A 15,838-nucleotide genomic window follows, 5' to 3' on the forward strand; every position below is an offset into this window, starting at 1 on the left:
GTATTCACGGTACCAAACACAAAATTGCTCAAAATATTGGGCTTCCAACTAATCGTCCGTCGCGGGCCCCTTATTGGATACTTGCCTAATCGTATCCATGTGCATCCTACAATTTGAAATTAATTCCATTGATTATAATTCACAACTAATGGTGTAAGATGATGATCTGAACATGCATATCTTTATTACACGATACTCACGTCCGCAATTGGAGGAACTCGTTCAAGTTAAACATAATATAACGGTAAATCTGTGTCAATGTAAGTTGGTCGAGGATGACTCATGTTCCCGCTCCTTTAGACCCATTCGGGTTCTTTTGCGGCCTATTGTGAAATGTCGATGCGTTCTCTAAATACATCGAGCAGAATGTCACCAACTCAGTTGCTATGTAGCCCTATGCAATGCAACCCTCAGGAGTCGTTTTATTGCGCACATTAAATTTGAACTCCCAAGGCTCCTACATATAAAAAACAGTCAATTTTCAAATTTAGTAATTTTTTTTTAAATAAATATAGGGCGAAAAAATTTATATGTTAGTTTTTTACACGAAATTTTACCTCTTTTCCGGATACATCTACCTATATTGTACCGGTCCACTGAGTCGGCATTCACAGACAAGATGTGCGACAATGTGAACCATGCTGGTGAAAAAACTGGGGGGAGTACCTGTTCCATTTTGCACAGAGTGATACAGACGTCATCCTCAAGTTTGTTCATATTATCTTGTGTCAACACCGTTAAACATATGCCCCTGAAGAATGTAGACATCTCAACCAGAGGTTTAACCATGTTACTTGGTAGTGATCCACGCAATGCAATCGGGAGAAGCTGTTGCATCAATATGTGACTGTCATGACTCTTCAAACCCGATATCGTTCGGTTCTTAAGTCGTATACATTGAGAAATGTTCAAGCCATATTCGTCTGGCACCCTTACATTTTGAAGCACTTTCAGGAAACTAGTTTTATCCTTATTTGACATCATGTGGCAAGCTAGGGGCAAATAGATTTTCTCATCCTCACCAGTGAACGAATGAAGTATATGTCTAAAACCATTTCTTGCAAAGCTTTATGTGATTCAAGATTGTCCTTCGTTTTCCCTTTAATGTCTAGTATTGTGCCAAGTATGTTGTCCGTCACATTTTTCTCTATGTGCATAATATCAATGTTGTGCCGCAATAAATTATCTTTCCAGTACGGCAACCTAAAGAAAATACTTTTCATCTTCCACAATACACTAGTAGTTGCTGGTTGTCATTTCTTAGGAGTCATCTTCCGCTTCGTCTGTGATTTATCAGTGGACTTTGACTTACCAGCACTCTCATCCCCAATACCATCCCTTCTAATTGTCTTAGGATTTCATGTCCACTTGACACATTGGGGGCACGTTCTACTTCTAGGTTACCATCAAAAGTTTTTTTGTTGCGCCTCCATAGATGATTCATGTGCAAGTATCTCCTATGCCCCATAAAGTAAAATTTGTTCCAGTATTTTAACCGTCTAGACCTTGTTGCATGCATACAGCAAGGACATGCATTTCCACCACTGGTAGGCAATCCAGACAAGTCTATGTATGCCGGGAAGTCATTAATTGTCCACATCAATTACACTCAAAGCATAAAATTCTTTTTAATGGAAACATCAAATATTTGTACCCTTACATTCCATAGATCCTGTAATTCCTGAATTAAGGGTTGCAGGTAGACATCTATATCCATTCCAGGTGAACTTGGCCCTGGAATAATCAAGGATAATATGAAAGATGTTTGTTTCATGCACATCCAAGGCGGTAGATTGTACGGTACAGGCCAAGTACTATGGGATGTGCTTATGTTTCCAAAATGATTAGATCCATCCGTGGTTAGGCCAAGTCTTACGTTCCTGGTGTCTGATGAAAAATTCGGATATAAATTATCGAATAACTTCCATGCTTCACCGTCGGTCGGATGCCTCAATACGCTGTCCTTTGTGCGGCTGACTGAATGCCACCTCATATAGGGCACAGTATGGTGCGACATAAACAACCTCTATAGTCGTGGTATGACTGGAAGCCACCGCAACACCTTCATCAGACGTCTCTTACTCGACGATATGGGGTGGTCATCCTTATCTAAATGAATTTCGTCCTTCCACTTAGATTCTCCACATTTAACACATAAATCTAACTCCTTATTGCCCTTTCAAAACAACATACAATCGTTACGACAAACCAGGATCTTCTCATAACCGAGTCCCTTAGAAACCGTTTGGCCTCATATGTATTAACTGGCAAAGCTCCATCATCTGCAGGTAACAACTGATTGATGAACTTGAGGAAACACAAGAATATCATGTAACTAACTCCACCTGCACACTTCAAATTGTATAGAGTACAGTAGCATTTACATTTAGCTTGCTATGTTTGGTCTTATCATAAAATGACTTGTTTGCCTTTTTAAGCAATTCCTCGTACTTTCGTACGTCACCTCCATCGGCTTCGTCATACACAACGTGTTCTTCCTCACCATGCACCTCAACCCAAAGCTCACCGTTGTCATCCCTGACTTCGTGCATCCCGAATGCATCACACAACATGGCGTGCATATTTTCACACTATTTTGTGCTTACACCCACATCTGCGGCCAGACGAGTCGAATTAGAGCGTTCAACGGGTGCTTGTACAGGCCTCTCGCCATGATAAATCCAGTCTTTGTATTGGGGCCACATTCCTTTCCTCCAGTCAAGTGGTCGTATACCAAACCTGGGGGGTGTCTCCTGTTAAAGGTGCACGTCTTACAGAGGCACACAATAAGTCTGTCTGGAGTTTCACAGTTCCTAACTGTGAAGTCCACAAACAATTTACACCCGTCTATGTATTCCTTCGTACCCTTAGACTTCATCATCCAACTATTGTCCATAACGTTACTACGTACATTAGAAATACAAATATGTAAGAATTACCCTCCGCTTGAACATAAATGCATTGATATTCTTTTACTTTTTATCTTAAAAAGGAATGCTCAAAACTAGGTTAATTACTTATTTTTTGTTATTTTTTTACTTTTTTATATCGGAATATTTACATATAGTAAATTTGCAAGTAATTAACCACAACACAAGATTCATGCCCAAAATTTAAATGCATTTGGTACGGGGACCCTAAATTAAATAAATTTATATATGTTGTGGCCGGTTTTTCTATTGGCTTTGTTACGGGGACACTTAATGAAATAACTCTAGGTTAGTTGTTTATACGTTTTTTTTTTTTTTTTTTTTTTTTTTTTTGTTTTTGTTTATTAGCCCTAGATATTTTATATAATTTGCGAAATAGAATTTACAAAAGTGATGAAAGTTTAATAGGGTTAAATGAAGTTTCTCTTTAAAAATATTTCAATTACAATTTGGATCATAGGCTTACTTACAAACATAATTTGGATTTGATTTTTTTCTCCCACATATTTGATTCCAAACTCAGAGAACTTATCTAAGTCTTGTCTTGATACTCCATTTAATTTGTTCTGACCAATTTTTTTTTTTTTTTTTAGGATTTAGTCATGACCATTGAATAATTTTTGCTTTCCAATTCTATTTTGGGTATGTCAAAATTGAAACCAAATACATAATTAGCAACCATCTCCATATTCTTCAATTGGTTACCAATAGCATAACATGATTAACTTAAATAATTTTATTCATAATCTTTGATTAATCATGTTAATTATGCTACTGCTAGCCAATGGGAGAATAAGGAGATGGTTGCTAAGTGTATAAAACAAACTGAAAAGCATTTGTTACAGGGACCATAAATATCTAAATCTAAGTTATGTTTTTGTTGCATTTTTCTTTTTCTTTTTTTAAAAAAACATTTACATAATTTGAACTTGATATGGCATGGGGACCCTAAATAAAATTAATCTAGCTAGCTAGGTTTGTTGTATTTTTGCATACTATATTATTTATTTTGTTTTTGTTAACAAAAATTTATTTGTTGTAAATTCATTTATATACCCTAAACAAATTTGTAAAATCTACACAAAATAAAATATCTAGCTAATTTCAAAGTAATTACCTAATAAATAAATAGATATATTTTGCATGCATGCTCATATTTAACAATCCTACGTACGTACCTATGATAAGGACCCTAAAAATCATATATTTCAAACAAATTAATAAGTTAATTAGCTAAAAAAACATGATAATCATATCATATATACACTATAGAAAAAGCCCAAAATATACACTATATATATATAACAAAGGGAAAATTACAGTTTACCCTCTAAAGTTGACAGGGTTTTTCAATTCGAATACCAAAGTTTCAATTTTTGCAATCCCCCCCCCCCCCCCCCAAAGTTTCAAATTTTTGCAATTTGACCAATTGTATCCAAAGCTTCCCATATTGCCCCTAATTTTTATTTTTTTATTTTTTATAAAAAAATTCAGGGTGGTTACGGCCATCTGGCCATTTTTTCACCCTCAAATTTGTTTTTTTTCTTCATAAAAATAAAAAATAAAAATTAGGGGCAATATGAGGATTTTGAGATAATATTGGTTGAATTGAAAAAAAAATTGGAACTTTGTCGGGGTGGATTGCAAAAATTGAAACTTGAGTGTTTGAATTGCAAAACGCTGTCAACTTTGGGGGGGCTAAATATATGCAACAAGAGAGAGTGTATACCTGAGGAGAGGAGATTGACAGAGATGCGGCTGATGGGAGTGTATGCCGGCCGGAGTTCTATTGGAGGGAGAGAGAGTGACAGACGACGAACGACAGAGATGATTTTGGCTGAGAGAGAGCGAGTGAGAGATTGCTGGGCGACGGAGAAGAGAGTGAATGAGAGAAAAATCGACGGAGAGTGGGTCGGTAAGGGGGTGAACGTCGCTGGCTAGAGAAGAAAAAAAGAGAGGGAGAGGAAAGGAGACTGGGAGAGGGGAAGGGAAAAAAATGAGAAGAGGAAAGAGGGGGAATTGCCGTGTGGCACACTTACTAAAGTAGTAACGTGCCTCAGTGGCATGTTACGAATTTGTAACATGTCATAGTGACATGTTACTACTTTAGTGATATTCCTGTTAGTGCGATCGAGGGCAAGCCGAGTCTCTGTTATTGCGATCGAGCGCGAGCCACTTTTGGTAACTTGTAAACTTGACACGTTATAATTTCTACACGTTACGAAAATGGTAACGTGTCAGTTTCACATGTTACAAAATTGTAATATGTCATGTTACCACGTTACAATTTGGTAACGTGTCAACTTGACACATTACCAAATTGTAATGTGTTAATTTAACAAGTTAAAAAATTATAACGTGTCAAAATGACATGTTACCAATTGGTAATGTGTAAAGATAACACGTTATAATTTGGTAACGTGCGCACCTGACACGTTACCAAAAGATGACGTGTCAACTTAACACGTCATCTTTTGGTAACATGGCATGTTTAACACGTTACCAAATCGTAACGTGTTGAAACTAACATGTTACTATAATTCGTAGTAACGTGTTAGAAATTGCCACGTTACCAAATAATGACGTGGAAATAATTAGTGAAGAGTTGATACGTCACTAATACTGTATTTTTTTGTAGTGATATGGTTCGCCATGCGGACCAAACTACCCTCAGGGCCCGTTACACCGAATCTCTTCAAGCATGTCCTTGTCGATTGTTGGAAGCCGCCTAGCCCAGTCTAGCTCACATTAGTGAGCCACCTCTTGAATACTACAGACCATAAAAGAAGGCATTAAGACAAGTCATGCACTTCCCATCAAATCTCTAATTCAGACAGTAGTAATGATCACGTCGTATAGGATATCCAATCAGCACGTCTTATCTTGACGGAAGGTATGGGCGCCATGTCCATGTACACAGGGGATGGCCCACCTTCTGTAGGAACCGCATCGAACCTGCTCCCAGTGACCCACATGTCATGGCATAAGCAAAGCACATTCAATGCTGATCCCAAGGGAATTGAACGTTGGGTAATGGAGATTGCTAGGGGTCGTCCGATTGTTTGACCTTGCAGGTCGACCATGTTATACGGGTATGTATAAAAGAAAAATTCATTTTAATGAGAACATTAGGCATATTCAGATTACACCCATCTTCTTCCTCTCTTGTATGTGTTGGATGATGACTTGTATTTCACAAGTCTTATGGTGGGCCCCTTTTATTCTTTTGGTTGCAGCTTTTTGGTTTTTTTATGCTTGAGCCATGTTTTACCTCTTTTAGTTTACTTCTTAGTGAAATATTTTGTTACTTTACTTCATGGTGAAGTACTTGGACCGACCTTCAATTACTTGGCCAATTTGGTCTTTAAAAGGAGAGCAAAAGAGGGCAGCAAGGCAAGTGATGAGAGGGCAGCAGCTTCGTGGCGTAGAGAAAAATAAGAGAGGCAACAAACTTCAAGTGTGAAGAGAGAGGCCAGGAAACTCATAGAGAATTAAGAGATCAATTTCTCTTTTGTATTTAATTCTCTTTAGTGTGAATGTGAGTTTGGGTGTATTGGGGCTTTTGGGTTTGAGTGGTTTATTTGTACTACTCTTTGTACTCCACTTTTTTGTTAATGAATTTCTTCTGAATCGTCTCCACCAGTAGATATAGGCTTTTTAAGCCGAACCCCATAAATCTTGGTGTTTTGTATGACTAGTTGTTATTTTCTATTCTGCTGTTTTTTCTGCTTCATTGGTGATCCTAGAATTATTTTATCTCAACACTCTATGTGAGCCTTTATTTGTATTCTCATTAATATGTGTTACTTAGTTGTCCTGTGTGCTTTAGCCCAAATCTCTCAATGACCAGAAACTGTGTTAACAATTTCGAACATAAGTTTTTGAAATTTAAGAAGAAGCCAAAAAAATCAAAAACAGATATAGAGATGTGAGAGAGAGATTATGATGGCTCCATTGTCTACCATTGTGATATGAAGCCAGGGACATCCAGCTCTTTTGCAATCTTTGGCCTCCCATGGCAGAATACGATGATGGGAGAGAGAGATGACGATGGCTAGCTCCCATGGAGATGATTATTGGCTTGCAGTGACGATCAAAACCCTCGGTACCAAGGCTAGGTTCTTGCTACCCATTCATGGACGGTGGACCTCAAGGTTTCGGTCTAATGCAGGAGAATAATAATAATAAAGTAGATTTATTATTTATGCTTTAAGTTTCCTTTTTCAATAAGGATTGGGTTTTTCCTTTCCTATTAGGATTTGTTTTCCTTTTCCAATTAGGTGTGGTTTTTATTTTCCTTGTTAATTTAGGAGGTGCCTAGCCTATATAAAGGCATCTAGTCCTTGTTATTTTTCAATCCAGTTTATATTATCAATTAAATTTAAGTCTTTTAGAGTTATTTATTTGTTTGCTTATTTGGGGCAATTAGGGACTTTCTCTTTCCTATTTTTTATTTTGTCTCTTCCTGAATTCCCTTTTCAATCTTCAATTCTTTGTTTCTGCTGGTATTATCCGCCGTCAGAACAATCTTAGCTCTGCTCTGCGTCAGTTGGTATCAGAGCTTAGCGTCTTCATGGGGTGAATTTTTCATTAGTTTCTATGGCTGGTGGTCGTGGTCGGCGTGGGCAAGTTCCGAATGAGGAAGTCCCCTACCATGAACGCCATGTACGAGACTTGACGATTGAAGATTTGGAGAGGTAGGTTGCAGAGTTAACCCAGCATCTAGTGGCGCAAAACATGGAGTGGGGTCGCGAGATGGATGATCACGATTCAGAATCCAATTTTGAAAACCCGTATCACAATCCTGTTCTGGGTCGGGAACAACATGTTCGGGATTGGCGGCATGGAGACTGGGGCTTCAAAGTTGAGCTTCCAAAATTTTCAGGCACTTTACAAGCCGAAGGCTTCATTGATTGGCTGGATGAGGTAAAGAGGATCTTTGATTATAAAGAGGTTCTTTGATTATAAAGAGGTTCCAAATCGTATGAAGGTGAAGCTTGTCGCCATCAAACTAAAAGGTCGCGCATCTGCTGAGTAGGAGCAGCTAAAGCGATCGCGAGATAGACAAGGCAAGCCAAAGATTTGTGATTGGGAGAAGATGAAGAAGAAGATGAAGGGACACTTTTTACCCTTCGGATACAGACAAACATTATTTCAGCGACTTCATATGTTGAGACAAGGTGCGAGATCTGTTGATGATTACACTGAAGAGTTCTACCAGTTGGTTGCTCGGAACGACTTATCAGCGACTGAGGAGCAGTTGGTGGCACGGTACCTGGGCAGTTTGCGGCAATCCAGACAAGACGTCCTTAGTCTCCACTCAATTTGGACGGTTTCTGAAGCCTACCAACGTGCCTTGACTGTAGAAATGCAGTAGGCTAGGAATAATACCAGATCTACACCGAGAGGAGATCAAAATACACGAGGAACTCGTCCTTAAGAGCCTCGTCCTAATCCTCAATCTACGCAAGGTTAGAGTTCCAATTCCAACATTCGTTGTTTCAGATGTGGGGAGCCCAGTCATCGATTGACAAATTGCTGAAAATGTTCTAGCAGAACGGGTAAGAATCTCTTGATTGAGGATGAGATAGTAGGAGAGCAAGTTGACATCGAAGATCCTATTTTTGATGAAGGTAATGATGGGGATATTTTGTATGGAGATGGGAACGAAACTCTTGTTATCAGAAAAAGCTTGCTTATTTAAACAGATAATTCTGAAGAAGACTAGTTAAGAACCAATATCTTTCATACCACATGCACAATCGCAGAGTAGGTTTGCAAGCTTATTATTGACAGTGGTAGTTGTGATAATGTGGTGTCAGAGGAAGCAATTAAGAAGTTTTAGCTGAAGATTGATCACCATCCAAAACCATACAAATTGTCATGGTTAAAGAAAGGGAGTGAGGTAACAATAGATAAGAGGTGTTTGGTTTCTTTTTCAATTGGTAGAAATATTTTGATAATGCGTGGTGTGATGTAGTGTTTATGGATGCATGTCATTTATTATTAGGCAGGTCTTGGCAGTATGATCGAAGTGTTATTTATGATGGGTGACAAAATACCTATACCTTGAGCATCAAGGGAAAGAAGGTGGTATTAGCACCTCAACAAGAAAGAGTCATTCATGGACCAGTGATTGGAAAGGGCACTAATCTCCTATCAATATCTCGATTCCTAGAGGAAGCAGAAGAAGAGGGAGTTGTGTACGCCTTGATGCCATGTGAAGAAGGTGACAACGTAGATGATGAAGCTTCCATAGAGTTATAAGAGGTGCTTATAGAGTTTACTGATTTGATGCCAGAGAATCCACCCCCTGGTTTACCACCCATGAGAGATATATAGCACCACATTGACCTCGTGCCGGGGTCAAGCTTGCCCAATCGACCAGCTTATCGCCTTAGCCCGAAGGAATCTGAAGAATTGCAACGCCAAGTGACAGAGTTGTTAGAAAGAGGTTACATCCGAGAGAGCATGAGTCCATGTGCAGTTCTTGCTCTCTTAGTTCCGAAGAGGGATGGGTCGTGGCGTATGTGTGTCGATAGCCAAGCCATCAATCGAATCATGGTGAAGTATAGATTCTCAATTTCTCGCTTAGATGACATACTAGATCAGTTAGCAGGTTCTAAAGTTTTTTTCAAAATTGACCTTAAAAGCGGGTATCACCAGATTAGAATCAGGCCTAGAGATGAGTGGAAAACAGCGTTCAAAATGCATCATAGGTTGTACGTGTGGATGGTCATGCCTTTTGGGCTATCCAACGCTCCCAGTACATTTAAGAGGTTCATGCATCAGGTGTTGCAGCCTTACATGGGGAACTTTGTTATTGTGTACTTTGACGATATTCTTATCTATAGCTCCTCGCAGGAGACACACTTAAAACACCTCAAGGAGGTTCTTGACACGCTACGAAAAGAGTGTCTATATGTCAATCGGAAGAAGTGTTCCTTTCTTACTACTACTGTCACTTTCCTTGGATATGTTGTGTCTATTGATGGTGTTCATGTAGATCAGTCTAAGGTGACAGCAATTCTAGAATGGCCAACACCCAAGAGTCTACACGATGTCCGAAGTTTTCACGGATTGGCATCATTTTATCGATGATTCATCCGAAATTTCAGTACATTGATTGCACCAATCACGGAGTGCTTAAAGGGTCGGACTTTCCAGTGGACTGAAGAAGCCGATGCAAGCTTTCAATTGGTGAAGAAGAAAATGATGGAAGCACCTATTCTTGCTCTTCCTGACTTTGAGAAGATTTTCGAAGTTAATTGTGATGCATCTGGCGTTGGCATTGGAGGTGTCCTAAGCCAAGAGGGACGTCTGATTGCATTTTTTAGTGAAAAGTTGTCGGGGTCCAAGAAGAACTATTCCACTTATGACTTGGAGTTTTATGTCATTGTACAATCTTTGAAACATTGGGGTCATTACCTGGTGCAGAAGGAGTTCATCTTTATCACTGACCATGAGGCCCTCAAGTATATCAATGGCCAACAGAAGCTTAGTCGCAGACATGCCAGATGGGTTGCTTACCTTCAGGAGTTCACTTTTTCTTTACGGCACCAATCAAGGAATTTGAATCGAGTTGCTGATGCTCTGAGTAGGAGGGTTGCACTTCTTACTACTATACATACCAAAGTTGTGGGTTTTGACACTTTCCGAGAGTTGTATATGAAAGATCCTTCATTCGGGAAGATATTTGCTGAGGTATCTGTAAGTAAGTGTAGTGATTATGTTGCTCTTAATGGTTATCTATTTCGAGGTTTACACTTATGCATTTTGGATAGTTCATTGAGGAAGCAAGTAATACGAGAGTTGCATGCAGAAGGTCACTTTGGGCGAGACAAAACCTTGGCCTTGGTCTCATCAGACTATTATAAGCCCAAGCTAACTAGTGATGTGACCCGTTACGTGGAACGGTGTTTTATTTGTCAAAGGTATAAGGGGACCCTCACAAATGTGGGTCTATACACCCCATTACCAGTACCCGATGGCCCATGGCTTGATCGATTTTCCAAGATGACCCATTTTGTTGCTTGCCGGAAGACGATGAATGCCGCCCGAATTGCTCACCTATATTTTCGGGAGATTGTTTGCTTGCATGGAGTTCCAAGATCTATTACATCGAACCGAGATACAAAATTTATGAGCCATTTTTGGAAGAGCTTGTGGGAAAAGATGGGGACCAAGCTTAATTTTAGCAGTGCCTACCACCCCCAAACAGATGGTCAAACTGAGGTAGTAAATCGAAGCTTGGGGAATCATTTAAGGAGTTTAGCTGGAAATAAGCGAAAGCAGTGGGACCTGGCTTTGTCACAAGCAGAGTTTGCTTACAACCGGTCCAAGAATAGAACGACTGAGCTGAGCGCTTTTGAGATCGTGTATGGGCAAAACCCATCGGGAGTGCTTGACCTCGCACCTATTCCCCGTATTGGTCGATTGAGTATTAAGACTGATGAAATGATGGATTATCTCCAAGGAGTTCATAACCAGGTCAAGAAAGCGATAGAAGATAGTAATGTTAAGTACAAAGCACAATCTAACAGCCATAGACGCAAGGTAACTTTTGAGGTTGGTGATTTAGTTTGGGCCGTACTCACACGTGATTGGTTTCCTATTGGTGAGTATAACAAGCTACGAGAGAGGAAGATTGGGCCTTGTGAGATTCTGCAGAAGATAAATGACAATGCATACCGACTACGTCTTCCAAGTCATTTAAAGACCTCTGATGTGTTCAATGTGAAGCATTTGACTCCATGTTTGTTGATGCAAACAAAGACGACTTGAACTCGAGGGCGAGTTCTTTCCAACCCGGGGAGACTGACGCAAGAGAATAATAATAATAAAGTAGATTTATTATTTATGCTTTAGGTTTCTTTTTTTAATAAGGATTGGGTTTTTCCTTTTCCATTAGGATTGTTTTCCTATTAGGATTTGTTTTCCTTTTCCAATTAGGTGTGGTTTTTATTTTCCTTGTTAATTTAGGAGGTGCCTAGCCTATATAAAGGCATCTAGTCCTTGTTATTTTTCAATCCAATTTATATTATCAATTAAATTTAAGTCTTTCAGAATTATTTCTCTGTTTGCTTATTTGGGGCAATTAGAGACTTTCTCTTCCCTATTTGTTATTTTCTCTCTTCCTAAATTCCCTTTTCAATGTTCAATTCTTAGTTTCTGCTACTATTATACGCCGTCAGAATAATCTTAGTTCTGCCCGGCGTCACGGTCAAATCCATCTCTGATTCTTCGTCAATGATCCAAATTTTATTTGGAAACAAACAGTCACTAGCAATGGATCATGAATGCAAACAGAGACATTTGTTAGAGTTATTTTTATCTTCAGTTAAGATTTAACTGAAAATCCTAACGGATGGGTGACATTCTAAAAAATTGAAAGTTTGACGTACAAAATTGAGAATTTTTGTATTATTATTTTTATATGTACATATTAATAAAATAATTTATTAGTAATTAATTATTTTGTGTTATTATTTTTATATGCCAGAGAGTGGAAAATTGTGGCACATTTTCACGTACGTACCAAGACTTCCTGGCATGTCTGATTGGCTATTGCTAGGACTTCTTGGTGCAGTATTTGCCAGGAATTGAATTCCTGGCGCAAGTTGTATACCAACATATAATTTTATGGATACTCCCCTACCGTTATTTACTAACTACCAGAACGAAATATCAATATATGTATTTTCTAATATTTCATCCATACTTTCTGTCATTTAATTAATTAAATGACGCCCTCAATCAAAGAACCTTCTTTTCGATCTGTAGCGTAAGTGGCCTCAGGAGAATTTATTGTACCAATAGTTGACAAATCAAGTTTGATCAGTTTGTTGAACAATTTTTATTGAATCTCCTGTGGGTACGTAGTTTTTATTAATGAAGAATAACAATTACAAGCAGCAAATCAAGAAACCCAAAAACAAAAAAATCAAAAAATAGTTCATCCTTAGTTCTTTACCACAGTTCTCATAAATCTCAATTTCTTCACATACCTATATATATGTCAACCCTACCTTCAACCAAAATTAACAAACCAACTTGAAAACGATGACTAAATCTCTTTGTTGCTTTCGAAACTACTCGCCGTAGATCTACAGTAACTTAGCTCCAAAGAAACCTTCCTTTCCAAACGAAGCTGGCGACGAAAATTTGCAATGAAAATCTCCGCCCTCTTATCAATGTCATCATCCGAAGCAAAACTGGTGGCTCGTTGAATACTCCGAGTCGCCGAACGATCTCCTCCGTCGTCGGATTTATCATCCTCGATGCATCCATGCAATCCCAGACGGTCATCAAAGCTTAAGCGGCGCCTATAGGAAAAGCTACCAATATTCAAACCACCCAAGCACCATCTCCTTGCGTTAAAACTAAGCAAAAGTTTTAATTTCTTCACCGCCTTCGTCAGGCGGACGCCTACCTCTCGCCACCTTTCGCCACCCATTTCTTGGTTTCTCCGGCAGCTGGTTTTGTTGAAGTGAAATTTTTGGATCGGAAAGGCGTGGATGTTAAGGTTGCATTTATAGACAGAGTGAATTGTTGGGCAAGCTACCGACAGAAGTGTTTTTGAAATGATTAGTGAATTACCCTTGACTTTCATGGAAGGTGGCTTCTGTCACACGATTGTCATGCATCATGGTGCTGCGTCATATATAGTCGAATTCTCATTGCCTAAAGCCTAAAATAAATAAATTAGTTAAGATGTTAAAATGAGACCAAAATTAACTACTACATTCTACTCGGTAAATTGTTGAAACATTTGGCCGTGTTCACCAATTACGTACTTACCAAATGTGAAAAAAAAAAAAAAAAAAATGAATTTAATATTCTCTCCTCTAAAAGAAATAATATAAATTATTGAAAATGAATATTTAAGTTGAATAGTAAAATTGGATAGTTCAAATAAAGAGCCAAACTTCAGTCCTTTAAATTAAAAAAAAATAATAATAATTTTTTTTTTTTTAATGAAATAGTAAATTTACTTAGGCATATGTGAATATTCCTACTGTAATAATATCATAAAAAGTAATTCTATGTTATGTTTAAGTAATGGCTGAGCATTCAATACTTGCTTGCTAAGTTCTGCTTCATAAGGATTTGTAAAATTATGTTGCTTTATGTCATGACATATATAGATGCCCGAACCGCAAACCCCACCTCCCCCAACACACACACATATAGATATAAACTAGGAGGAGATAATAAGCATGTGATTCTTGACCACATTCGGGACCAAACCTATGACACTCAATAAATAGGAGGAGATAATAAGCATTAACACCAAGTGAGAAGAAGACAATACAAACTAGTGATAATGCCAATGGAAGATTATTTAGAGTAATAAATTGATGCAGATCGCATATCTAGCTTGTAGGTACCTTTTTAATCAAGTTACTCAGCTAGGCACAACACTCACTACGTCTAGGTGGATGTACATCTACATGGTTAATTATTAGTTGGTTTTTTGTAGTGTGTGTATATATATATATATATATATATATTGGGAACAAGGGCGGAGGGACGGGGGCTCAACCCCAATTTTTTCTTTTTCCCCATTGAAGTTTCCCTATGCCGCTTGTTGCTCACCCTCAATCACTTCTCAGGGGACAAAAAATTTTCACAGCACTAAGATTCAGTACGTGACATCTCAGAATTTTGTTTTCTGGTTTCATCACTGTTTGTGTAACTATGTCTGTGTTTCACATTTTCAGATGTTTTGGGCTGAAGGACGAAGGTAGAAGACGTACAACTCAAGTCTTCTACCAAAACGCTGCGTCTTTTAATTCATGTCTCAATAAAAGTAAAAAAAAAAAAAAAAAAAAAAAAAACGCTGGTAGTTGGTTAAACTAATTATCATAAAGAGACCAAAAAAATAAAAAGAAAAACATGGGTTTTTTAATACTGTAGAACCACGAGTCCACCAAATGTTCAACTTTTTTTAATTTTTTTTTTTAAATTTAATTTTTTTTTTTTTTTAATCTTTTCAGAAATCAACTAAACCGATCTAAAATGGAATCAAATTTTAATAAGAAATAATATAAATAATTTATTTGTTATTTGGACACTTTCAAAAATAAAAAATAAAAAGAATATTAATTCATTAAGACATAAATAATACCTTAATACTTTTAAAATAGCGAAATGCTAGAAAATACCTTTTTTTAAAAAAAATTTTATTTTAACTGCCACATCAGTATAATGAGATAGTTGTAGGATAAAAATATGATGTACAACATTATTTCTATGAAAATATTTTCTACTATTTTTTTAAAAAATAAAATAAAATCTCCGAAAAGTTTGATATATGTAATCAAATTGTACACTAATTTATTTTTAAATAATAAAAATGAGAGCTCCTACTATCAGGTCCATCCTGATAACACCTCTTTTACAGCCTCCAATTACTATGTGACACAGCATCAATTTAAGAAAAATGCAAAAAATAAAAGTGAGAACAATCACACCAAATCAGAGAAAAAAAATTCGTAGCCGGCAAGACCGTGGGTCTGGCCAGCGGTGAACACCTCAAACCCTGCCAGTCGTGACCCGCCTCAAAACCCATTTCTAATGCACATAAACATGTTTCTAATGCCTCAAAATTCGTTTATAATGCCTCAAAACTCGTTTTTGGATTAAAAAATAAAACCTAGAGATGGAAGGTTAACCCTTTAGAAATTTTATCACCCTAAAATCTAGTGTATTTTGGTCCAACTTATTTTTGCGCACTTTTTATGTTTTTGCTTATGTGTCGATTATTGATTGAGGGCTGTAAAAAGGGTATTATCAAGATGGTCCTAATAAAAGGTTTTCTCAATAAAAAGTCTATGCAACCTCTTATATTTAGATTGCTCAATTAAATTTTTGTTTATAAATATTTATTGTTTTTGTAACGTATT

At 37.6% G+C, this 15,838-nt stretch overlaps 1 protein-coding gene across 1 annotated transcript; it reads right to left on the reverse strand.

Moving 5' to 3' along the window:
- Nucleotides 1-12,996: 12,996 nt before the first annotated feature.
- Nucleotides 12,997-13,386, reverse strand: LOC132190812 (uncharacterized). The gene has a single exon (XM_059605850.1). The coding sequence runs from the start codon at nt 13,384-13,386 to the stop codon at nt 12,997-12,999; it is 390 nt and encodes a 129-aa protein (XP_059461833.1).
- Between the last annotated feature and the right edge of the window lie 2,452 nt (nt 13,387-15,838).

Source organism: Corylus avellana, chromosome ca8, assembly GCF_901000735.1.
Source record: "Corylus avellana chromosome ca8, CavTom2PMs-1.0".
Taxonomy (NCBI): domain Eukaryota; kingdom Viridiplantae; phylum Streptophyta; class Magnoliopsida; order Fagales; family Betulaceae; genus Corylus; species Corylus avellana.

Coding starts and splice junctions, on each gene's coding strand:
- LOC132190812 (XM_059605850.1), bottom strand. CDS start 13,386: ATGGGTGGCGAAAGGTGGCGAGAGGTAGGCGTCCGCCTGACGAAGGCG.